The sequence below is a fragment of the Podarcis bocagei genome, assembly GCF_964188305.1.
Source record: "Podarcis bocagei genome assembly, chromosome: 7".
Taxonomy (NCBI): Eukaryota; Metazoa; Chordata; class Lepidosauria; order Squamata; family Lacertidae; genus Podarcis; species Podarcis bocagei.
In genome coordinates, this window is record NC_138132.1 from 5,551,435 (window position 1) to 5,575,518 (window position 24,084).

General features: G+C 52.2%; 1 protein-coding gene across 2 annotated transcripts; it reads left to right on the forward strand.

Moving 5' to 3' along the window:
• Positions 1–24,084, forward strand: WDR87 (WD repeat domain 87). Of its 2 annotated transcripts, none has more exons than XM_081200117.1 (8): positions 1–68; positions 2,229–2,390; positions 3,952–4,119; positions 5,994–7,897; positions 10,733–11,555; positions 16,899–17,110; positions 17,952–18,304; positions 20,057–24,084. In XM_081200117.1, exons 2-8 carry the CDS (start codon positions 2,316–2,318, stop codon positions 23,743–23,745), a joined length of 7,224 nt encoding a protein of 2,407 aa, XP_081056243.1. In that variant the 5' UTR covers positions 1–68; positions 2,229–2,315; the 3' UTR covers positions 23,746–24,084. The 2 variants fall into 2 exon arrangements, with proteins under 2 accessions (XP_081056243.1, XP_081056242.1); XM_081200116.1 differs by lacking the exon at positions 1–68 and adding an exon at positions 87–581.

Below are 24,084 nucleotides of genomic sequence, written 5' to 3' on the forward strand. Positions count from 1 at the left end.
GCCCACTGGTCAGAATGCCATGATGTCACACTCCTGTCTTCCCCTTGGGATTCCAAGGATCTAAACAGGTATTCCCTTTTCCTGCTTTGTGAGTTGGTCGCCATCCTCGTCTTAGGCGGCTCTGGTCAAGAATGGTGGCTTATCTGGGCCACACACCTTCTAAGCTTCCTTGTGGCACTGTGCCCCCACCCTGCCCCTAGGGCCTGTCTAGGGCTACTAGTCATTGCCTGTGGCTGCCTGTGGCAAAAGTGGCTGGCCCCAGCTGCACCCACAATGCTGCGGGGCTTGGAAAATGAAGCCACACGACTTTGGTTGGCTAGGCTGGTTCCAAGCCAGGAACCACGGAAGAAAGGCAGAGGTGGAAAGGAAACATGGCTCTGTCCCATGGAAGTCCAAGGAGGAAGCATTGATACTAATAGGCCTTGCAGCCCCACAAACATATGGAAATTAGAATAGCCTCCTGGATTAGGGCAACGGCCCATCTGGTCTAGCCTCCCGTGGGACCATCAGCCTTCTCTGGATGAACTTTAAGTGGTCACCTGCTCACTGGCAGGGAATGCAGGTCCTGAGTTGAACCCCTGGTGTGTGTGCTTCATTTTTTAAGTTTTAGGGGTAGCAGGGCTGCCAAATAACTCTCCATCCCTGAAGTTTTTAAGAGAGCTGCCTGCCAGTCAGAGAATACCGTATTTTTTGCTCTATAAGACTCACTTTTCCCCTCCTAAAAAGTAAAGGGAAATGTGTTTGCGTCTTATGGAGCGAATGCAGGCTGCACAGCTATCCCAGAAGCCAGAACAGCAAAAGGGATTGCTGCTTTCACTGCGCAGCGATCCCTCTTGCTGTTCTGGCTTCTGAAATTCAGAATAATTTTTTTCTTGTTTTCCTCCTCCAAAAACTAGGTGCGTCTTGTGGTCTGGCACGTCTTATAGAACGAAAAATACGTACCTTTCTGGGCTAGATGACAGACTGGCCTGACCTGAGCAAGGGCTTACATATCCTATAACAGGGGTAGGCAACCTAAAGCCCAGGAGCTGAATGTGGCCCAATCTCAGAATGTGTCCTTTTATTTAAAGTGCATCTCTGGGTTATTTGTGGGGCCTGCCTGGTGTTTTTACATGAGTAGAATGTGTGCTTTTATTTAAAATGCATCTCTGCGTTATTTGTGGGGCATAGGAATTGGTTCATTATTTTTTCCCCAAAATATAGTCCGGCCCCCCCACATGGTCTGAGGGACGGTGGAGCGGCCCACGGCTGAAAAAGGTTGCTGACCCCTATCCTATAACTTCTTTGGCAGCAGTACTTTGTGGCTAGTCAGGGTTAAGCTGCTACAACGTCGTTTTGATTTTATTTAATTAATTAAGCTATTTCTATACCGCTTAACTGCCAAAGTTTCTAAGCGGTAAATATATAGATTAATTTTTAAGAAGAACATACAGTACGATGGATAAGCGCCATTAAAATTAATCAGAAAAACAGAAAGTTGATTCAGCACTATATATTCGGTGCATTTAAAATGCATCTCAATTATCAACATCATCATCATTCATTAAATTTATATACTGACTTTCATTGGAGGATCACAGTATAGAAACCACAAAAATATAACATGAGGCAAACTAAGCAATACCCCTCCAGTTTAAAAGGCCATAGATTGTTTAACAGCCTTGTGCCTACAGGTGAGTCTCCCAGGGGAGAGCACCCCACAAATCCCACAAGAGCATCCCCCTACAGAAAAGCCCCATTCTCATGTTGCCATCCTCGGAACCTCCCCTTTATGTTGCTTTCATCACTTTTAAAATGTGGTGGTCTCTCCAGTGTGGTGATCTCTCTCTCCAGAGAGCCAGTGTGGTGTAGTGGTTAAGAGTGGGGGACTCGTAATCTGGGGAACGGGGTTCGCGTCTCCGCTCCTCCACATGCAGCTGCTGGGTGACCTTGGGCCAGTCACACTTCTCTGAAGTCTCTCAGCCTCACTCACCTCACAGAGTGTTTGTTGTGGGGGAGGAAGGGAAAGGAGAATGTTAGCCGCTTTGAGACTCCTTAGGGTAGCGATAAAGCGGGATATCAAATCCAAACTCTTCTTCTTCTTCTCCTACATCATCCCTGATGCCTTAGGAGTCTGAATGGCTGAGCAACAGGAGCTGGTCCCCTCTCGCCTTTCCAAGGCTAATGGGGGCTGGACCTTGTGGGGCTGCCCCCACCAAGAAACCCTAAACCATTCCCTTCCTCTCCAGATCAACGGTTGCCCAGGACTGTGGGGATTGATTCCTCCCTATTTCCAGAGATATTTTCTGCAGCAGCTGAGCTCCCGCAGCACCACCATGGTGAAAGAACCGGTCCGCATCGTACCCTTGTGGAGGGAACTCCAAGGCCAGCTTTACCACAAGCTTCAGATGGTAATGCAGAACCACTGTCCTCTGATGAGAACAGGATTTTCTCCCAGTGATTTGGGGGCTGGAAGGGAGGGTGTGTGCATGCATGAAAGACAGACAGACACACACAGAGATGGTCCCAGAAAGTAACTGGCTAAATCCTTGCTGTTCTTTTGTGTCAACTGGCTCAAGCCTTGCTGTGTCAATTCTGTGTCCAGGGCAGCTGTTTACCAGCTCCATCTGGTACCCTGGTTGAGACCCTACCTGCCCACAGACTGTCTCGCCAGAGTGGTGCATGCTCTAGTTATCTCCCGCTTGGACTACTGCAATGTGCTCTATGTGGGGCTACCTTTGAAGGTGACCCGGAAACTACAATTAATTCAGAATGCGGCAGCTAGACTGGTGACTGGGAGCGGCTGCCGAGACCATATAACACCAGTCCTGAAAGACCTACATTGGCTCCCAGTACGTTTCTGAGCACAATTCAAAGTGTTGGTGCTGACCTTTAAAGCCCTAAACAGCCTTGGTCCAGTATACCTGAAGGAGCGTCTCCACCCTCATCGTTCTGCCCGGACACTGAGGTCCAGCGCTGAGGGCCTTCTGGCGGTTCCCTTGCTGTGAGAAGCCAAGCTACAGGGAACCAGGCAGAGGGCCTTCTCGGTAGTGGCGCCCGCCCTGTGAAACGCCCTCCCACCAGATGTCAAAGAGAAAAATAACTACCAAACTTTTAGAAGACATCTGAAGGCAGCCCTGTTTAGGGAAGCTTTTACTGTTTAATAGGTTATTGTATTTTATTGTTTTGTTGGAAGCTGCCCAGAGTGGCTGGGGAAACCCAGCCAGATGGGCGGGGTATAAATATATTATTATTATTATTATTATTATTATTATTATTATTATTATTATTATTATTATTATTACTACTACTACTACTACTACTACTATTATTATTCTGCCAGCCAGCTGAAGGCTGTTTTATTCCAGCCGTCCTTTGGGAACCGACTAGTTTTTAATAAAAAGGCCTTTACAGTGGTGCCTCGCAAGACGAAAAGAATCCATTCTGTGATTCTCTTCGTCTAGCGGTTTTTTCATCTTGCGAAGCAAGCCCATTGAAGGATTAGTGGATTAGCGCTATTAGCGGCTTTTAGCGGCTTTTAGCGGCTTATCTGCTGATCGGATCAGCTGATAAGCGGCTTAGCGGCTTAGAAAAAGGGGGGGAGGGAAAAAAACCAGCAGGAACTCGCAAGACATTGTCGTCTTGCGAAGCAAGCCCATAGGAAATTCGTTTTGCGAAGCACCTCCAAAACGGAAAACTCTTTCGTCTAGCGAGTTTTCCGTCTTGCGAGGCATTCGTCTTGCGGGGCACCACTGTATCTTAATAATACTGTGATAAGAAAACAGCAGCAGCAGCCAGTTCCTTCCTTCTGGCCATCGATCAACTGTCACTGAGCAGCAGCCTTGGCTGTGCCTGCCACCCCAACACCGAGGTGGCATGAATGCGGACCGTGTGCTGTGAGTGGCGCAGGCGCATTCCGGTTCTGCTCTCCTCCTGTCTCCAACCCCACTGTCTCTTTCCTCCTCTGGGCAGGGCGCGCAGGAGGTGACAGAAGGATCCAACATCATGCTGAGCGACAGGCCCACCATCATATTCCGGAAGAGCAGCGCCCCCAACTTCATGCCGGTCATCTGCCACTATTTGGGTGAGGCAGGACACTACTTTGCATCCTTCAGCCGGAAGTCCTCCAAGAAGGGCAAGGTGAGCTGGGCCCTGATTGGCCAGGGAGATGGGGAGAGAAATGGCTGAGGGGTGTGGCTGCCCTCAGCCTCCAACCCCCAAACATGGTCAGGATTTTATGCATTATCTTCAAGGAACCCCCATCCTCAAATCCAGCAGCTCCAAAGAATGCAGAAGCTTCATGTTGTTTAGTTGTTTAGTTGTTTAGTCGTGTCCGCCTCTTCGTGACCCCCTGGACCAGAGCACGCCAGGCACCCCTGTCTTCCACTGCCTCCCGCAGTTTGATCAAACTCATGCTGGTCGTTTCGAGAGCACTGTCCCACCATATTGTCCTCTGTCGTCCTCTTCTCCTTGTGCCCTCCATCTTTCCCAACATCAGGGTCTTTTCCAGGGAGCCTTCTCTTCTCATGAGGTGGCCAAAGTCTTGGAGCCTCAGCTTCAGGATCTGTCCTTCCAGTGAGTACTCAGGACTGATTTTCTTCAGAATGGATAGGTTTTACCTTCTCGCAGTCCATGGGACTCTCAAGAGTCTCCTCCAGCACCATAATTCAAAAGCATCCATTCTTCGGCGATCAGCCTTCTTTATGGTCCAGCTCTCACTTCCATACATCACTACTGGGAAAACCATAGCTTTTACTATACAGACCTGTGTTGGCAGGGTGATGTCTCTGCTTTTTAAGATGCTGTCTAGGTTTGTCATTGCTTTTATCCAAAGAAGCAGGCGTCTTTTAATTTCGTGACTGCTGTCACCATCTGCCGTGATCATGAAGCCCAAGAAAGTAAAATCTCTCACTGCCTCCATTTCTTCCCCTTCTATTTGCCAGGAGGTGATGGGACCAGTGTCCATGATCTTTGTTTTTTTGATGTTGAGCTTCAGACCATATTTTGCGCTCTCCTCTTTCACCCTCATTAAAAGGTTCTTTTAATTCCTCCTCACTTTCTGCCATCCATGTTGTGTCATCTGAGGTTGTTGATATTTCTTCCAGCAATCTTAATTCTGGCTAGGGATTCATCCAACCCAGCCTTTCATATGATGAATTCTGCATATAAGTTAAATAAGCAGGGAGACAATATACAGCCTCTCCCTTAAATCATAGAATCGCAGAGTTGGAAGGGACATCGAGGGTAATCTAGTTCAACCCCCTGCGCTGTGCAGGAATCTCAACTAAAGAACCCTGACAGGTGGCCAGCCAACCTCTGCTTAAATACCTCTCTGAAGGAGAGTCCACCACCTTCTGAGGAAGTCCATTCCATAAGGGGAGTCCTACAGGATCAGACCAAAGCTCTCCTTAGTCCTGTTTCCCATTTGTGTACAGCAGTCCCCTTCCCTGCTGTTGTTTCCCAGCAACTGGTGTTCAGAGGCAGGCCACCCCTAATCCCAGAGGGAACCTAGATGGCCGCCATGACTTCTCCATGTCTTTCCTCCCCTGCCGTGCAGGAGACAAGAAACAGGCTTAGGAAATGATATTTTCTTACCGCCATGCTTGATCTAGATCCCAGTCTCCTCTTCTACAGCTGGGGCAACGTCCCAGGCCCCTTGAGCTCCCACCGCCCTTGCTTCAAGTCAGAGAGCCCACCTTCCCCTCCTCTAAAGAGCGCAGGAGTCCCGATTCCCAGGCCTCCCCCCTGACTGGCATCGCAAATCCTGAAAGGGAGTTATTTCCCTATGGCCCAGAGAGGGCAGCAGCAGAAACACCAGGCAGCTGGAGAGACCTTGAATACCACGTCCCTTGTCTAGCACCACAGCTTTGTATTGGATTGTATGATCTATAACAAGCCAATTTGGAGATTGTTTGGGGTGTCTATGTCTTTAAATAGGTGACCCAAGATACTAACCCTACCTGCAGGGCACGGGACAGAGTCCATTGCCTCTGACTCTCAGACTTCTCCTTCAGGTACGAGTGTGGGTGTACAACCCAGAGGACGAGACCCCCATAACAGAGAGAGAGTATGCCATAGAGGAAGACCCAAAGGTCCTATACATCTCCTATGTTTCCCACCTGCACCTCTTTGTGGCCTACTGCAATGACATCCACCTGCGGGTTTTTGGTGACCACACTCAGGAATGCAAGATGCTCTCCGAGGTGAAATCGCCCTATTCGGTCACCAGCATGTGCTACAACCCTGAGACAGGTGAAGTGGTGACAGGTGCCATTGGCATTGTGGCCTTTTGGGGCTTTACCCCAGGGAAGGTTCCCTACCTCGCTGTCACGCGGGAGGTGCAGATCTCAAGTGGCGAATTTGTGCACTACCTCAGCTTGGAGCAGGAGCGGAAAGTGCTGGTGGCCTTGTGCGAGAACATCATCCGTGTGTACGACTACAATACCAAGACCCAGACCCGGGCCTTCCAGGTGAGCCAAGGTGTGTCACTCACTTGCTCCTCCTCCTATTGGCCTCAGAGCTTCCTCTTCACTGGGGACCTCGCTGGGGACATCAAGGTGTGGAACTTTGACAAAGGGACCCAGACCACCCAGTTCAAGGCCCACCAGAGCGCCATCACCACCATCACCACCCGGCACTCGTTGCACACCATCATGACCACATCGCTGGACGGGTTGCTAAAGGAATGGAACCTGACCACCTGTGAGCTCCTCCGGCGCCTGGACATCGGGGAGCAGCTCTTCCAGATGCAGTTCCTCAATGAGCAGACCTTTTTCCTCTGCACCCTCTACACCTTCTCCATCCGCACCATCCACAACTTCTGCCAGCTCTTCAGCAGAACCAACTCCATCCTCACGAAGCTGCTGCGGGTGCAGTGTGGACCCAACAAGGCTCGCATCCTGGCAGCCACGGAAGATGGGGTCATCCGATTCCTATCCCCCGTCACGGGGGAAATGCTGTTTGTCACCTGGCCCTTCCAGGTACTGGAAAAGGCCCTGGACTACGTTTATGACCCGGACAGAGAGGAGCTGCTGGTGACGATGGGCACCAACGACATCTACGTGCTAGACACCACCAAGAACCCCTGCCCGGTCAAGCACATCTTGCGTGTCACCGAGGGCCTAGATGACAGGGTGCTGTGCCTGGCCTACAGCCGCCTGGACCTGGAAGGCCGCACCTGCAGCTTCATCTTCAGCGGGTACAAGAGTGGAAAGATACGCACCATCACCCAGAACTTGTATCGGATGGGGAACCGCAAATTGCATGACGGCAAGGTGGTGGCCCTCAGCAGCATCTCAGCCTCAGGGAACCTGTCCTACCACTCGCGGGAGTCTTCCTACCTGTGCTCCTACGGCCAGGACCAGTACATCATCCTCTCTGATGTTCTCTTGAAGAAGGACAACTTCCTTGAGGTGTTACCTTTGGTGGTCATCCCAAGCTTCAACTGCCGCATCAACAACCTCCTGCTCATCCCCGGCTATATCTGTGCCCTGACAGAGCACAACCGGGTCCGGCTGTGGCGCCAGGCGTCCCTGGTCCCTGGCCAGAAGAACCGCTTCTGGAAGGAGACTGGCGCCCTGCACTCTACCTCCATCACTTCCTTTGACTACTGCCACACCCTCAGCATGCTGGTGACCAGTGGCTCTGATGGCACCGTGCGCGTCTGGGACATCCTGGGGCAGATGCTGGTGGAGTTTGACACGAGCCTCAAATTCACCCGAGTCTGCTTTGCCAACCAGCGGGGAGACCTGGTTGTGGGCTGCAACATGAATATCTACTTCATCCCATGTGTCTTGTACTTGCCCAGAGACCACCTCTACATGCTGATGTCCCGGTGTGTGAAGGACGACATGATTGAGCGCCCCTTGGCCTTTCTGCCTCACTTCCTCCTCACCTTCGACATAGTCTTTGTGCCTAAGTAAGTATGGGGAGAGGGACGTGGGTGGCGCTGTGGGTTAAACCACAGAGCCTAGGACTTGCTGATCAGAAGGTTGGCAGTTTGAATCCCGTTGCTCTGTCCCTGCTCCTGCCAACCTAGCAGTTCGAAAGCACGTCAAAGTGCAAGTAGATAAATAGGTACCGCTCTGGCGGGAAGGTACCCATATTTTTTGCTCTATAACACGCACCCGATCATAACACACATGTAGTTTTTAGAGGAGGAAAACAAGAAAAAAAATATTCTAAATGAAACAGTGGATGTATGATTTTTGTGGTTCATGCTGTGGCCACAGACATGTGATCTGACAGTGAGTTTGGAGTAGCCCAATGCAAAAATCCTGAGGATCCATGTGGATCCATGCTTTGTAACCACGTTTTAAGTGGGGAGGGAAGGAAAAGCACTCAAGGGACAAGGAGCACGCATGGGGTGTGTGGAGAAGGATGCTGCTAATAATGCAGAAGAGGGGTTTAAGGGGAGAAGGAGCACGTGTGGGGTGGGTGGAGAAGGATGCTGCTAATAATGAAGAAGAGGGATATAAGGGGAGAAGGCTCCTCTCCTATCCCGCTTTGCTCCTTTAAAGCAAGCAGGCTCTGCTTTTCTCTCTCCTCCCCGCTCATCCCCGGCTTAGCGAGCTGAGTGTGGAGGAGAGAGGGACAGAGAGCCTGCTTGCTTTAAAGGAACCAACCGGACAGGAGCCGCTTACACTCATGTAAGCGGCTCCTCTCCTCTCCCGCTTTGCTCCTTTAAAGAAGCAGGCTCTCTGTCCCTCTCTCCTCCCCACTCAGCGGCTCTTCTCCCGCTTTGCTGTTTCAAAGCGAGCCACGGAGGAGGGAAGGAAGGGGAACCATGCATCCTCTGCTCACGACTGCAGCAGATCCCCCCCCCCCCCGCCACCCCTAGACATTCCCTCCATAACACGCATAGACATTTCCCCTTACTTTCTAGGAGGGATAAAGTGAGTGTTATGGTGCAAAAAATACGGTAAATGCCGTTTCTGTGCGCTGCTCTGGTTCGCCAGAAGTGGCTTAGTTATGCTGGCCACATGACCTGGAAGCTGTACGCCGGCTCCCTCAGCCAATAAAGCGAGATGAGTGCCGCAACCCCAGAGTCGGTCACGACTGGACCTAATGGTCAGGGGTCCCTTTACCTTTAAGTATGGCGAGGGGAAGGGAGGCAGGCAGGCAGGGCGGGATCTGAATGTTGGAGAGGTGGGCAGAGAAGACACAGCTGCAAAAGGGTGAACCCCACCCCCAGTTTCCAATTCAGGTGATACAGGAAACTTGTTTCCCACCAATGGCCACTGACCTTTGAAATTCTCATGGGGTAGAAACAAAAGGGGGAACATACCTTGTCCAAATGGTTCTAGCACTCAGGGCCAGTAGCCAGTCTCCAGGTCCATGGACTGTTTATGAAGCCAAGGCTGCAGAGCAAGAATGGTTAAAAATTTGGGCCCAAGAACTGCCTTCAAGGTTAGCCAATCCTCTACATGAGGTCTGCATGTTATATGTGTGTGTGCGCGCACACACACACACACACACAAACACACACACACACACACACACACACAAGGGCTGACCGACATATCATCCATCCTTTTTTCAGACATTGTGATATACAGTGCTATTTTTCTCTAGAAAAAGGGGTGTTAGAACTCACCATGAACGCCTCCCTCATTCTCTCAGAATGGCAATGGCAGCCCACCTAAGAGGTGCCGGAACTGAGTTCCAGTGAGTTCCAGTTGGGGGAAAAGCCCTGGTGATATATCAGTATATCACAATGTTTAGCTGGTTATATATCACAAAGTTGAAAACCAGATACCGCCCAGCTCTAATGCAGACCACCAGTTCATTACATTCTGGTGCCTGAGGCAAAAGACAAGAAGGCGCCCTTCCCCAAGGCACATACAGAAGCCAGTAGGACCGGCAGTGTAATCTTACTCCAATACTGGGCAAAGGACAATGAAGGCAGCAGGCTAGGGTAGGGGGCACAGGACAGGATGAAGGGCACTCACGTCTCAGGCCATTCCCCCCATCCCACAGCACCTGCTCCCACATTATGGGCTGACCCTGCAGACCACACTCTGCAGACCCACCCCAACAGCACACCTGCCACCCACTGACCCCCTTGAGAGCCTTCCTGCCTGCCATCTTTATTTTAACCAAGCGTCTCCCTACCTGCCCGCGGACTGTCTTGCCAGAGTGGTGCATGCTCTGGTTATCTCCCGCTTGGACTACTGCAATGTGATCTACGTGGGGCTACCTTTGAAGGTGACCCAGAAACTACAACTAATCCAGAATGCAGCAGCTAGACTGGTGACTGGGAGCGGCCGCCAAGACCACATAACACTGGTCTTGAAAGACCTACATCAGCTCCCAGTACGTTTCCGAGCACAATTCAAAGTGTTGGTGCTGACCTTTAAAGCCCTGAACAGCCTCGGCCCAGTATACCTGAAGGAGCGTCTCCACCCCCATCGTTCTGCCCGGACGCTGAGGTCCAGCGCCGAGGGCCTTCTGGCAGTTCCCTCATTGCGAGAAGCAAAGCTACAGGGAACCAGGCAGAGGGCCTTCTTAGTAGTGGTGCCCGCCCTGTGGAACACCCTCCCATCAGATGTCAAAGAGATAAACAACTACCTGACATTGGGAAGACATCTGAAGACAGCCCTGTTTAGGGAAGTTTTTAATGTGTGACATCTTAGTGTATTTTGGTCTTTGTGGAAGCCGCCTAGAGTGGCTGGGGAATCCCTCCCCCCCCCGCACAGAACTACAGTTCCCAGCCGCCTTAACAAACTAGACTTTGGGTGCTTTCCCTCCCCAGGTATCGCCAGGTAGGGAGGCTGGCCAAGAAGTACGAGCGGCTGGAGCCCATCTCCAACCCCAAAGAGGTGGTGATGGAGAACAACGTGGCCACCGTCCAGCATTTCATCGGCAAGGAGGCGAGTGCCCTCCCTGGGCCAGATTTCTACGGGGCAGCGCCGTACATCAAGGAGCTGCAGCCGGAGTTCTTCGTGAAGTACCAGCTCCTCCCGCAGCAGGGTGCCAAGGCAACCCCGGAGAAGAAGACGCTTCCTGCCGAGCTTCCACCAGCGCCACCACCGTCCCGTGTGCTTCCACCGCTGGTCGAGCCCATCCCCGTCCTCAGCAGAATACCTTTCCAAGCCGGGCGCACGTGGCCTATCGCCCCCGACGGCTATGTCCCCAATTCGGTTATCCGGGCCCAGCTGTTTCCAAAGGGGACACCCAAGGCCCTGCAGTGCAGTTTGGACCTGAGCAGGCAGCCCTTACCCAGGCGCAAGATGGTCAAGATCCTGCTGCCGGAGACAGACGAGCCCGAAGCAGTAGACAAAATCCGGAGGAAAAAGCCGCAGAGGCGGCGGCCCTCCGTGCCCTTCTCAGGGCTGATGCGCTCCCGGGACCTGCTGTCCGAGATCGTTTCGAAGCCCTGGCTACGGCACAAGCCCAGCGACAACAGCTTGCCCTCCGTCACGAAGGCCATCCTGGACCTCATGGACGACGTGCCCTACTCCACGTACTTGATGTGCACGGCTGCCCTCGTCCAGCTGGCCGAGTCCTACCCGCTGCCAGAGAAGGTCCAAGAAGACGCCTTCGAGCGACTCATCCAGGACACCACCCACAAGGAGGTCAGTGCAGTCCTTCAAAGGCCTTGGGGGGAGGGGACAGCACAGGGACATTGGCAAGCCGTACTTTTACTAGCTTCATTTGTTGTTGTTGTTTAGTCGTGCCCGACTCTTCATGTCCCCCTGGACCAGAGCACGCCAGGCACTCCTGTCTTCCACTGCCTCCCGCAGTTTGGTCAAACTCATGCTGGTAGCTTCGAGAACACTGTCCCACCATCTCGTCCTCCGTCGTCCCCTTCTCCTTGTGCCCTCCATCTTTCCCAACATCAGGGTCTTTTCCAGGGAGTCTTCTCTTCTCATGAGGTGGTCCAAGTCTTGGAGCCTCATCTTCAGGATCTGTCCTTCCAGTGAGCACTCAGGGCTGATTTCCTTCAGAATGGATAGGTTTGATCTTCTTGCAGTCCATGGGACTCTCAAGAGTCTCCTCCAGCACCAGAATTCAAAAGCATCCATTCTTCGGCAATCAGCCTTCTTTATGGTCCAGCTCTCACTTCCATACATCACTACTGGAAAAACCATAGCTTTAACTAAACGGGCCTTTGTTGGCAAAGTGATGTGTTGGAATGTACCCCACGGGCCATTTAGTCTGACCCCCTGCAATGCGGGAATCATAGCTGCAGAACCCCCAGCAGGGGACCACCTAACCTCTGCTTACAAACCTCCAAGGAAGGAGAGTCTGCCATCTTCCCTTGTCATAGAATCGTCAAATTATAGAGTTGGAAGGGACCCCACGGGTCATCTAGTCTGGCCCCGTGCAATGCAGGAATTACAGCTAAAGCTTGCAAGGGGATTTCCCAGGGATTTCTCCCCTTTCTCTGGCCAGGTCCTCTCCGTGCGGAATGGCAGCTGTGAGGGGCGGGTGGAGGGTTGCGACTGGAGACCTGGTTGGGGGCAAGAGGAAAGCAGGGGGCTGAGGGAGGAGGAAAGAGCCGCCCGGAAGTGTGAGGCGTTTTAATGGTGGAGGGATTGAAACCAGAGAACCGAGGTCTATCAGGTTTTCTGGCTGAATCCAAAAAGAGCTAGAGCCAAAGGTTCCCTCTCTGAATTCTCCTCATGAGGAGGGGCACAGGCTGAGGGATCCCATCCCCTCCAACATTTCTCCAAGGAAAATGGGGGCAGGTTGTTCCACTTCAAGAAGCTTCTTCCACATTTGATCTCCTGTACACACAGGCGTCCATGTGCGCATCTACCGGAGCTGCTCACAGGGTTGTTGTGAAGAAAAAAATGTGTGGAGGGAAGGGATCCTGTATAGGCCCTTCCACAGATTAACGGAAGGAAGCAACGTTTTAGCTGTAAACTGCCTTGAGTCCCTTTCAGGGGGAAAGGCGGGGATAATAATAATAATAATAATAATAATAATAATAATAATAATAATAATAATAATAATAATAATAGAAGAAGAAGCAGCAGCAGCAGCTCTGAGAATGACCAGGAACATATCAGAGCATAAATCCTATTGAACTCAGTGGGAACTGAGTAAAAATTCTTAGGATTTCAGTGTAAGGCTGACGTGTCTGGACCCTTTTACCTGAGAGTAAGCTTCATTCACTACAGTGTGACTTACTTCTGAGTAAGATGGTATAAGCCTCCACTTACAATAAAGGAGAAAAACAATCCACGCATTTCCTCAAAAATGGCTGGCTGAGGAAGCGTCGCAATGAAAGACGCAAGGAAAGTAGACTGGCGACCTTTTCCTTCAAAAGCATAGGCAGCGCACCTTCACCATTTCCTTCATCCGGTGCAACGATCTTATTTCCAGCAGAAACAGGACTCCGTTTTTGGCAGCTCCAACATATACAGAGAGACTACTTTTAATTGTTCTCCAAGACATGGAGGGGAGGGCAAAGGGCAAAGCAGGACGTCCTGGGGTCAAATGAACCACCCTGAGGTCTCTAGGTAGAGGACGGTATATATATTCAGTAAATAAATAACTAAAAAACCCCAAAAAAGGGAGTGCCTTCTGCAATTCCGGGACTGTCCCTGGAAAATCGGGGCACTTGTAGGATATGGGAGCCAGTGCAGCAGGGAGCCACTGGTTTTTCCCGCCTTTTTTGTTTCCGCCGTTGTTCTTGTCCGCTTCGCCTCAGCCCCATGGTGGCCTCTGCTGCTTCCTGCCTCACCCTTCCCCAAGCGAGGCAGAGATGGCCAGTCAGGTGTCATCGCCAGCAGCCTCACGGCTTCTCTTGCCACCTCGCAGGGGCCCCTCTCAGTCCCTCTCCATGCCCCCTTGGCACTTCACGAGGCACGAGGACAGCCATTTTGTTTTATTTATGACATTTGCAGGCTGCCCTTCCTCCCAAGGGCCCCTGCCTCTGAGGTAAAAACAAAAGGCTCCCCCCTCAGAGACTGAATGTGGTAACTGTGTTGATTCGTCTTGCCTTTTTTCCTGGCAGAATTAAGGTTCTTTTTCCTCAGCCTCTGCTCCCTTTCAGGTCACAGCTTTGCTGGCCAGGCTGGAAAATCATGGCTGCCTGGCACTCAGGGTTTCGGTTTTATTCTTTGGTATTGTAATGTAGCACCCTGCTTGTGGTTAACGCTTAGCTGGAATGAAATATTCAATGCAGCAATAGAGAAATTAAAATAATAATTTATTTGTCAGACAAATAAATGAGAGACACAGTGGTATATGGATACCAAAGCTCTGCCCTTCCAGCCCTGATGGCCAGCACTTATATTCCCTCAGCCCAGCCCCCTTGCTCCTCCTTTGGCTGCCTCTGTCCAATCAGCCTGGTTGAAATTCCTATTGGCTGTTTGCTAGAACCAATCATAAAAGATACACCCATTTCCTATTACCTTTTATGGGAGACAAAGAGCTATATTTCCTTCTATCTATAAATGGCAAACAAGTAGCCATATATCTTACATTTGCCTCGACCAGGCACCTTAATTACCAGATAACCTTTGGCCCCTGCTGCCCTATTCACTGCGAAACAGATGGCTAAAGCATGGTTCTAATTTTATCTTAAAGAGATCTTGGGTTCACCTTCTCACACACCATCTATGAAATAAGAATCTAACATAAGAATCTAACATTTCTTACTTTCTAAATCTAACATTTCTTACTTTCTAAATCCTTTGCATAATTACATTTAAGCCAATATATTTCATACATAACATAGATAGATTTTTAGAAGGAAAGGAACTTAGTAAAAAGGAATTTAATAAAAACAGTTTCCAGAAGCCTCTTCGGTTTTCCCAGCCAGCTGCTGTTCCCATTAGCTCTTGCCCTTTTTAACCTTATGAAAATGTGGCTCAAGTTTTAATGGGAGGCACAATAATTCTTACTATTTACCAACTCTTAATTGTGTCTTTGCAGCCTGATTGTATTCTGTAATTTGTATGCTCAGTGTGACCTTTTGCTCCTAGCCTGTAATTTCCTTTTACAACCCTGAGGCACTTGCTTAAACAGGGGCCCTTAAACAGGAAGATAAACAGCTGCCAGAGCACCCAGCTGGTTTATGCCTGGCATGAGAGAATGAGAGATACAAACATTTACAAATATATATTTTTAAGCTCATTTTAAAAATGCAGGTCTTCATCAGATGCCTCAGTAACATGCTGCTCCAATCACCATGAGCGATGCGAGATTCCAGGGGTTGTAGACAGACCTTAATAATAATAAGAACAATAAGAACAATAACAATAAGAACAACAATAATAATGTTATTATTTATATGCCCCAGGGTCTGTGTTGGGACAAATGAGGCTCCACAGAGACTGTTGTGCTTTTAGGATATATGGTTTATTGACACAGGCATTCAAGCTGAACTTAGAGGAAGGGGCTCGCGGCACTGGCACCCCAAATGGTCCCTGCCAGTGGCGTAGCGTGGGGGGTGCAGGGGGGGCCGGCCGCACCGGGTGCAACATCTGGGGGTTAGGGGTAGGGGGCGCAAATCCACGGGTTAGGGGGCGCAAATTACTTGCCTTGCCCCGGGTGCTGACAACCCACGCTACGCCACTGGTCCCTGCTTCTTCCATAGCCATAGCCTTGCCCTCAGACGGACGTCATGCCGGCCAAACTCCAACCCACCGGTCTAAACCCTCGGCTTTTATCAGCTTTATTAATGGTGAACCCCAAAATTTCTGCTAATACCAGAGGCGTATTGGTGGGTCTGCTGTTGCGTTCTGAGGCCAAAGGAAAGGATCGGACCCTGATTAAAATAAGATACGAGGCTTTGACCAGCAAGGCTCTCGGAGAAAGTGCGTCCCCACACCCCTCACCAGGCCATTTTATTAGCAAAAGAATCCTTTACACAGTGCTCATAAGAACCAAACAGATTTCCTACTTACCAAAGTAAAAATAAAAAAATTCCTTCCAGTAGCACCTTAAAGACCAACTAAGTTAGTTCTTGGTATGAGCTTTCGTGTGCATGCACACTTCTTCAGATATTTTGACTATGGCTTACCAAAGTAAGTGAGCCACAGGTGTGTGAATATGAGGAAGGCAGTGACTGGAAATATTTATAGCAGAGACATCATGGTTAAATAAGGCAGACTTACAAAACAGGGACCCTGGGACTTATAAAAAATATTGGGGGGGGGCCGGGAAAGCTCATGAATAATCAATAAGCTCATGAATATGCAGATAAAGTGGCACCGCCTCCTCGTGAGCGAATAGGGGAGAGCGTGCTGCGCCTATTAATCAGCTCCGAAGGAAATTGGGTGGAGCTTTTGCTCGGGAGGGAGGGCAGGAGGCATGCAGCCCGACCCTGTGCATTTTGGGCTGGGGGAGGGGTGGCGGTGGTGCTCTGCTGGAGGGGCGTCCGAGATTATTGGGGGGGCGGAGCCCCCCAAACGAATTTTTGAGGGGGCTCGGGCCCCCTCAGGCCCCATGGACTCGGCGCCTATGCCTGGGATCCCAAAGGGAAGGTAATGAACATATTCAAATGACCAAAGTCACTGTATTGGCCATATTCATTCATGGGCCAAGGGGGTCTCAGGCCATGTTCCTCCTGGCTTAGAAATGAATAAGGTCAGACCAAAGCGGTATAAAACTGTCCCTTTTCCTTTGGACCCTGAGGACTCTCAGTTGATCCGTTCCTTTCTCCACACTTTAGCCTAGCAAGCAGTAAGACTTGCCCCATCTAAATTTTCCCAAAGCTGCGCAGTGGTCCTTCAGCCACTGTAAGCAGCTGCACTACCAAGTCTTTATTTTGCAAACTTTATTATGCAACACCAGTAGGAGGTTGGTCACGGGTATTAGCATCTTCTGGAGGGGGAACCAAGGCTGGCTTTCCCTCTGGCCATGCCAAAGGCTGCGGCAGAGTCTGGGCCTTGGTCCAGACCCAGGCGCTGGCCCCTGAGCTCATGTGTATGAGGCTATGGACCCCTGTTCTTGCTCCACAGGTGAGGATGAGGCTGGCAGCCTGGGAGGCCTTAGGGAAGATGGACCTGCTGAGTGAACAGGAAGTGGTCCCCCTGGCCCGAGCCCTGCTGGACGAGAACAAGAAAGTGCGTGACCTGGCCCGGTCACTGCTGGACTCTGTGGCTGGCATCACGGACAAATTTGTCCTGAAGAAGGAGATGCAGCGGATGGCGGATTCCAGCCTGGTAGACTTGTAAGTGTCTCCTCTGAGGCATGAGTGGGGTATCCCTGACCCCCAAAGCAATACCCCCTGTGGCTCGGAGGAGCTTCCTGGAAGGGTCTCTTTTGCAGCTTCTGGCAAAGTTAGACTCAGCTGTTCCCTGCCCAATTGGGTTATGATGCTGCTCTGTGCTGTACCCAGGTGTAGGCTATGACTGAGGATGAGGAGCTTAAAGGTGGGCCTCACATGACACACACCCAGCACATTTGCACAGAGCTGTGTGTGTCCAATTAGCCAATAGCAGAAGCCCTGAAGTAGTTAAAACATCCCCTCAATGAGATGAACAGCAGGACTGAGATGTTTTGAAAGGGAATAAGATATTTTGCTTTGCAGTGGGGAGATTTACTAGAGGGTAGGGAAAGATCTGCCATAAGCCAAAGGCCTGGATCCCCCCACCCCCATTCCTCTGGGGCCCTCCTCTCAATTTTACCCCCCCTTCAGCTGTTTACTCTTTGCTCCAAGGGATGTGGGTGGTGCTGTGGTCTAAACCACTGAGCCTCTTGGGCTTGCCGCTTGTCCATCAGAAGGTCTGCGGTTCGAATCTGCTCTATGGTGGTGAGCTCCCATTGCTCTGTCCCAGCTCCTGCCAACCTAGCAGTTCGAAAGCACATCAGTGCAAGTAGATAAATAGGTACCTCTGCGGTGGGAAGGTAAATGGTGTTTCTGTGCACTCTGGCACTCGTCACAAGCTGTCTGTTGTCAAATGCTGGCTCCCCCCGCCTGAAAAGTGAGATGAGCGCCGCACCCCGTAGTCACCTTTGACTGGACTTAACCATCCAGGGGTCTTTTACTTTTACTTCTTTGCTCCTTCCAGGTCTTCATTTGGTCGCGATCAAAGCGCCTTCCCTCGCAGAGTGCGGGCTGCCGGCATCATGGCAGAGACAGCGGATGAAGCTAAGGTTGCTCTGACAGAAGGAGCACAGAAGCTGATGACTCGGGTTGAGAACCAGCTAACAGCCAATCTGTTCTTGATGAACGAGATCCCACCCAAAGTAGTCCGCGACCGCCGCTCCACCGTTTCCCGTCTTAGGTCACCATCCCAGGGAACATCTGTAGACTTTACCACCCCCGAAACCCTTCCCGTTGGACAGGCGCGGTGGCTGGGAATCTTTGGCAGGCCTGAGAGGAGAGCTGCGCCTGCTGCTGCCCCTTTTGCCCCTGAAAGAGGCAAGTACAAACCCCTGCCTAGAGAGGGCATCTTGAAGCGTTGTTGCTGGGAGGAGTGCCATTCCCAGGCTGGCCACCATCCTCTGGGGCTATCACCTGCTTAGGCTCCCTGGTAGGTCAGGCTGTTCTAACTTGGAGTGGCAACCTGTGGCCAGTGTCCAATGAAGTGGGTTTGTCTCCCTTTTCACTTGCCCAAGCAGCCTTGAATCCCATGGTAGAAAGTTGTGGAATGACTGACACTTCCACTTGCGCTGCACTTAGGAAGCACGAGTCCCCCTTGCCTCGTTCCTTTCCAGGGAAACCTGCTCTTTAGTGAGAGATCAGAACCAATGTCACTCCAGGAAAACATCAAAACCGTTCGCATTACATAGCAGTTTTCCTGCAGGGAAAGCAGAGGCACAAGAGGAAGTGTGTGTTGGAGTAACTGGACATGGAAGATGGGGTTCATTTCCCCCATGAGCAAAAATCTCCCCATGTACGTGATAAGTCAACAGGTGCAAGGTCAGCCAAGCCAGTTGCTATGGCAATGGCCCAGTGTCACCTATGTAAGTGATTCAGGCATGGCAGCTCATTAGTCAGTGAGTCTGTCCGTGAATCAAATTCTGCACTACATCTTGAAGCTGGGGCAATGGAGATACTTCGTGCTTGTGCAGTATATATGTATGGCGTTTCCGTGCGCTCTGGCTTCTGTCACAGTGTTCCGTTGCGCCAGAAGCGGTTTAGTTGTGCTGGCCACATGACCCGGAAAGCTGTCTGTGGACAAACCAGCTCTCTCAGTCTGAAAGCAAGATGAGCGCTGCAACCCTTTGACAGGGCCTTTGACCGTTGCCTTTGACTGGGCTTAATGGTCCAGGGGTCCTTTACTTTTTTTTACATCTGTGTCTTCAAAGCCTACAAGCTGTATGTACCGTATTTTTCGCTCTATAGGATGCACTTTTCCCCCTGCAAAAATGAAGGGGAAATGTGTGTGCGTCCTATAGAGCGAATGCAGGCTTTCGCTGAAGCCTGGAGAGCGAGAGGGGTCGGTGCGCACCGACCCCTCTCGCTCCCCGGGCTTCAGACAGCTATCCGCAAGCCTTCGGAGCGCGGCGGGAGTTCCCACCGGGCTCTGGAGGCTTGCGGATAGCAGCCTGAAGCCTGAAGCCTGGGGAGTGCAGCGCCAACTCCCACTGCGCTCCCCGGGCTTCAGGCAGCTATCCGCACACCTTCGGAGCGCGCCCCCAGCCCCACAAGCTCCGGGAGCGGCGGCAAGGCTGCGCACAACCTTGCCGCTGCTCCCAGACCTGTTCTGGGGGCTGGGGTCAGGGGAAGCTCGGGCTTCCCCCGCCCCAGCCCCGCGGCTAAAAACGAAGCCAAGACAGCGAGTGGGATCCATCTCGGCTGGAGAGGTTGTGTGTGGCTAAAGAGGAAGCCAAGACAGCCAGCGGGATGGATCCGGCTCTCTGTCTTGGCTTCTTTGCTCTTTGGGGCTGGGGGGGGGATAATTCCCCCCCTTTATTCCCCCCCCTATTTCCCGGCCCTAGTGTCCGGTGCGCCCTATGGAGCGAAAAAAACGGTACATATCAATGTCCAGAACTGTATTACTGAAGCCTTGTCTTCTGCAACAGTAAACTGTTTTGGACCTGAAGCCACGTCTGTGTGGTGAGTGGGATGGGGGACAACTTCTGCTACATAGGTATCTTCCCTCAGATTCCTGACATTATTCCGCCCATGTCTCTGGTTAATCTCACTCCTTTCCTTGTCCCTTCACAGCTGGTGGCGATAAGCTCCCCAGGATCCCTCAAGCACGAGGCAAGGGGCTCACTGTGCCAGGAGCGAGTGGAACAGGACTGGAGGAGCGCAGCCCCAGCCTCAGCCCCACCCCCAGCATGGCCACCGCCACCGCCAGCTCCAGCAGCTCCAGCTTCAGCAGCACTAGCAGTGGCTCCACGTGGCGGGAGGTGCGGCTTGAAAGGCGGGAGCTCAGGGCAAAGGAGAAGGAGAAGAAGGAGAAGGAGAAGGAGAAGGAGAAACGGATCAGGCCCAAGGTCCTTCCCACCGTTCCCCACGAGGCCCCGAAGGTGTTCAAGGTGCGCAAGAAGGCCCAGCCCATCCTCTTGCAGCGGCGTGACACTCGCACCCAGCTCTACACTGAGATGCTGAAGCACCAGAGGGACAGGAAGGACTTGCAGGCAGCCGCCCTCCCAACATCGGAACTCAAGCCAGATACTGTTCTGCCGCCTAAACCCAGCCAGGTGGGCGTCCCCACCCTGCCACCAGTGCCCACCAAAGGCAGCCTCATTGACCCTAACCAGGAGTACAGCTCTGACAAGACCAAGTGGCGTGCCGACCTCCACAAGCTGTTGATGCTCCGCATCGGCCCCCACATAGAGGGCCGCACTGCGGCTGAGGACCTCCTGGCCTCGGCCCGGTATGCCCTTGCTGGCCGCACCATGTCCTGGGAGGACATTGTCAACATCAGCCAGTCCCTCCTCACTTCCCAGGAGAAGGCAGCTGTTGATGAAAAGGCGTGGACGGCATATATAGAGCGTCTGCAAAAGCCCAGAGGAAGAATGTCGTTGGCCCAGCCTTCCACGGAGAGCCTGGAGAAGGTGGTGGGAGTCACGAAGAAGCAAGAGGAGTTCAGCAGTTCGGAGACAGAGTTTGAGAGCGAGAGTGAGGAGGAATTCATTAAGGGGAAGGGAGTGAGAGAGCATGGAGAGGCCGGACGAAAGAAGCGAAAGAAGAGAGGCCGGACGGCTGGAGAACAGGAGGGGAAGTCAGCCTCCGACAAAGAAGTGGCAGGGAAAGTGGTGGCGAAGGGGGTTAAGGGGAAATCGTATGAGTCACTCCGGGGAAAGGAGCGGGAGGCGGCCAGGACGAGAGTGCGAGAGGCGATCAAGGAAAGAGACCGAGAGGCGGCCAGGGAAAGGGAGCTGGAGGCGGCCAAGGCAAGGGAGCACGAGGAGGCCAAAGCAAGGGAGCTGGAGGCAGAAGCCATGGCAAGGGAGCGAGAGGTGGCCAGGGCGAGAGAGCGGGAGCTGGCCCGGCGGAGGGAGCGGGAGCGGGAGGCAGCTGCAAGGAAACGGAAGAGATTGGGGAAGCTGGTTGACAAAGACAGAGAGGGCCTGGAGGCGCCAGAGCTGGCCAGGAGAGAAGCCCTGAAGCCCATCCTCAAGGAGTCGGAAAGGAAGCTGGTCGAGATGACCGAGAGTGCCCTGGCTGAGGTGAGGGGAAAGGCCAAAGAGAGGATGATGAAGGAGCTCAAGGAGAGAGCATTGGCCGAAGCCAAGCACCTGGCCAAGGAAGATGTGAAGGCGAAGGCGCTGGGCGAAGCCAGGGACCTGGCCCTGGTCGAAGCCAAGGAGCAGGCGATGCTCAAAGCACGGAAGATGGCCATGGCGGAAGAATGGGAAAAGGTGATGGCCGAGGCACGCAGTAAGGCACAGGCAGAGCTGGAGGAGAGGGTGATGGCCGAGGCGATTAAGATAGCCCAGGCCGAGAATAAAGAGGGGGAGGAGGCCAAGGAAAGGATCCGGGAACTGCTCAGCTCAGTAGTGCTGGAAGTGGACGAGGCCAGGGTCCTGGAGCTGGCCAAGGAAATGGGCTTGGTAGTGGATGAGGAGAGGATACAGGAGCTGCTCAAGGAAATTGCCTTGGAGGTGGACGAGGCGAGAGTCCAGGAGCTGGCAGAGTTAAGGCGCGAAGAACTGGTGGAGGCCATCGCTCAGAGGCTGGCTAAGGAAAAAATGTTGGGCCTGTCTGAGTCGAAACTCAAGGAGCTCATTGAGGCCAAAGCCATGGAGATGGCCCAGGCAAGAACGAGGGCCCTGGAGGGAGAGGGGGAAGAGGAGGAAGGAGTTGGAGAAATGGCTGAAAGAAGAAAGAAAATGGTGGCTAAAAGAAGAGTTATCCATCGGGGGGAGGAAGGGGAAGAGTGGGACTGGGAGTGGGAGGAGCTGGAGAAGAAGGAGGAAGGAGATGAAATGTGGGAAGACCTAGTAGAGAAGACCTTTGAGTTCCTCAATGATGAGGAGAGAGAGGCTCTGATAGCCCTATGGGAGGAAGAAGCGACTCCAAAGCTAGAAGACGACCAACTTGAGCTTTCAGAACAGGCTCAACTGTTCTTGGACATCCTGACTCAGCCAGAGAAGCTGGAGTCCAGTGACGCCGCCACCTACAAGCGCCTCTTCCAAGTGGTGTCAATGCTTGAGGTTTCTTCGGGGGTGGAGGCCGAGGCCCTGGCAGGGGCTTTGCTGCAGAAAGCACAGCAGATCTTACAGAAAGGGGAGGAGATGAAGGGGCTCTTGAGCAAAGGGCACTCTGCTCTGCTGCAACAGCTCAAAGAAGCAGTGGAGGCCTACCAGATCTGGAGCACTGATTCCCAGGAGCTTACAGCCAAGATGGAGACCCTTCAGAAGACCGCCCTGACGGTGTTGAAGGCGAGGAACCTGAAGGTAAAGCTGCAGAAAGAGGCCAGGAAGAGATCCTTGTGGGAGAGCGTGAAGAAGGAGTGGACGGAGGAGAAAGGCAAACTTATTAAGAAGAGCTTCCTGAACAAGAGGCTGAAGGAAGCCATAAAGAAACTGAAGGCTGAGGAAGAAAAGGCTGAACAAGGAAGAATAGAGCAGCTGCGAATGGAAAGGCGCCTCAAATTCAGATCCCGGCCCATTGTGCTAGGTGAGGTGGAGAAGGAGAAAGACATGGAGAGGCCAGAGGGGGAGAGGAAGGAGGCGGACGAGGAGGAGAAGCAGAAGAGAGGAGAGCTTGGCAGGAGTTCAAGCAAGATAACGTGGTCCCTGGCGGGGAAGGAGAAGGCCTGGAAGGCCATCACGCAGACGGAGGGGCTGCCCATGGCCCCCACTATTATCAGGCCAAAGAAGTACCGGCTTCCACACAACTCTCTGTACAGACGTAGCCAGCCAAAAGCACGATTCCGTCGGCAGAGCCTCACCAGGGGTCCCCTTAAGCACGCCTTCCGCCTGCATGAAGACAAAGGGGTTGACTGGGAGAGGTTCATGAAGCTCTACCAGTCCCTCATGGTCCTGAAGGAGCAGAAGGGGGGCATCGAGTCGTTGGCGTGGCAGGAGCAGACCACCAAGCTGCTAGACCTCTACGGCTTGACCAACCCGCTCATCCACGCCATGACGCAGCAGCTGCTGCTGGGAGACCGCAGAGAGCGCATATACGTCAAGGGCAGCGCCCTGAGGATGCGGAAGGCGCAAGCTGGTTTGGGGGCAAGGATACTCTACGAGATGATCCATCACTCGGTTCGGCTCCCCCCCAGGCTTCCCACCTGGCATGGCATCATCCCGCTCAGCTATCAGAACAACGTGCACACCTTCAAGGTCCGGGGCATCACCCGCTATGGCACCCTGTGCCTCAAGTGGAAGACCACCGTTGCCAGGGGAAAGGCCTCCAAGCTCCGCCTCTACGTCCATTCAGGCTCCCAGAGCAAATAGCTTCCCTTGTTTGTTTTGTTCTTTAACCCAGAGAGAAATATATAGATTTGTATGTGTGTGATATTCTTTTCTACTGAATCTTTTCGAGAGTCGCATCAGACATCCCTCAGCGAGCTGCATTGAAAGGGAGTCTCAAGGTGTTTCCAGGGCAGGGAATGATCCTTGAAGTGCCCAGTGGAATAAACATGAAAATAGATGCCATCTGCAGTTGCCGTTTTGAGTTTTTCCTGTTAGAGAAGGCGCCTAGTTAAATTGTGGAGCAGGAAGCAATGATGGTCACCATCCTAAGTAAAGGTAAAGGGACCCCTGACCATTAGGTCCAGTCGTGGCCGACTCTGG

Excerpts from the sequence above, each read along its gene's own strand:
- WDR87 (XM_081200117.1), top strand. The coding sequence starts at position 2,316 with ATGGTGAAAGAACCGGTCCGCATCGTACCCTTGTGGAGGGAACTCCAA. Across the intron at positions 2,391-3,951 it reads TTTACCACAAGCTTCAGATG|GGCGCGCAGGAGGTGACAGA; the intron begins GTAATGCAGAAC and ends TCCTCTGGGCAG. Across the intron at positions 17,111-17,951 it reads GATTCCAGCCTGGTAGACTT|GTCTTCATTTGGTCGCGATC; the intron begins GTAAGTGTCTCC and ends TGCTCCTTCCAG.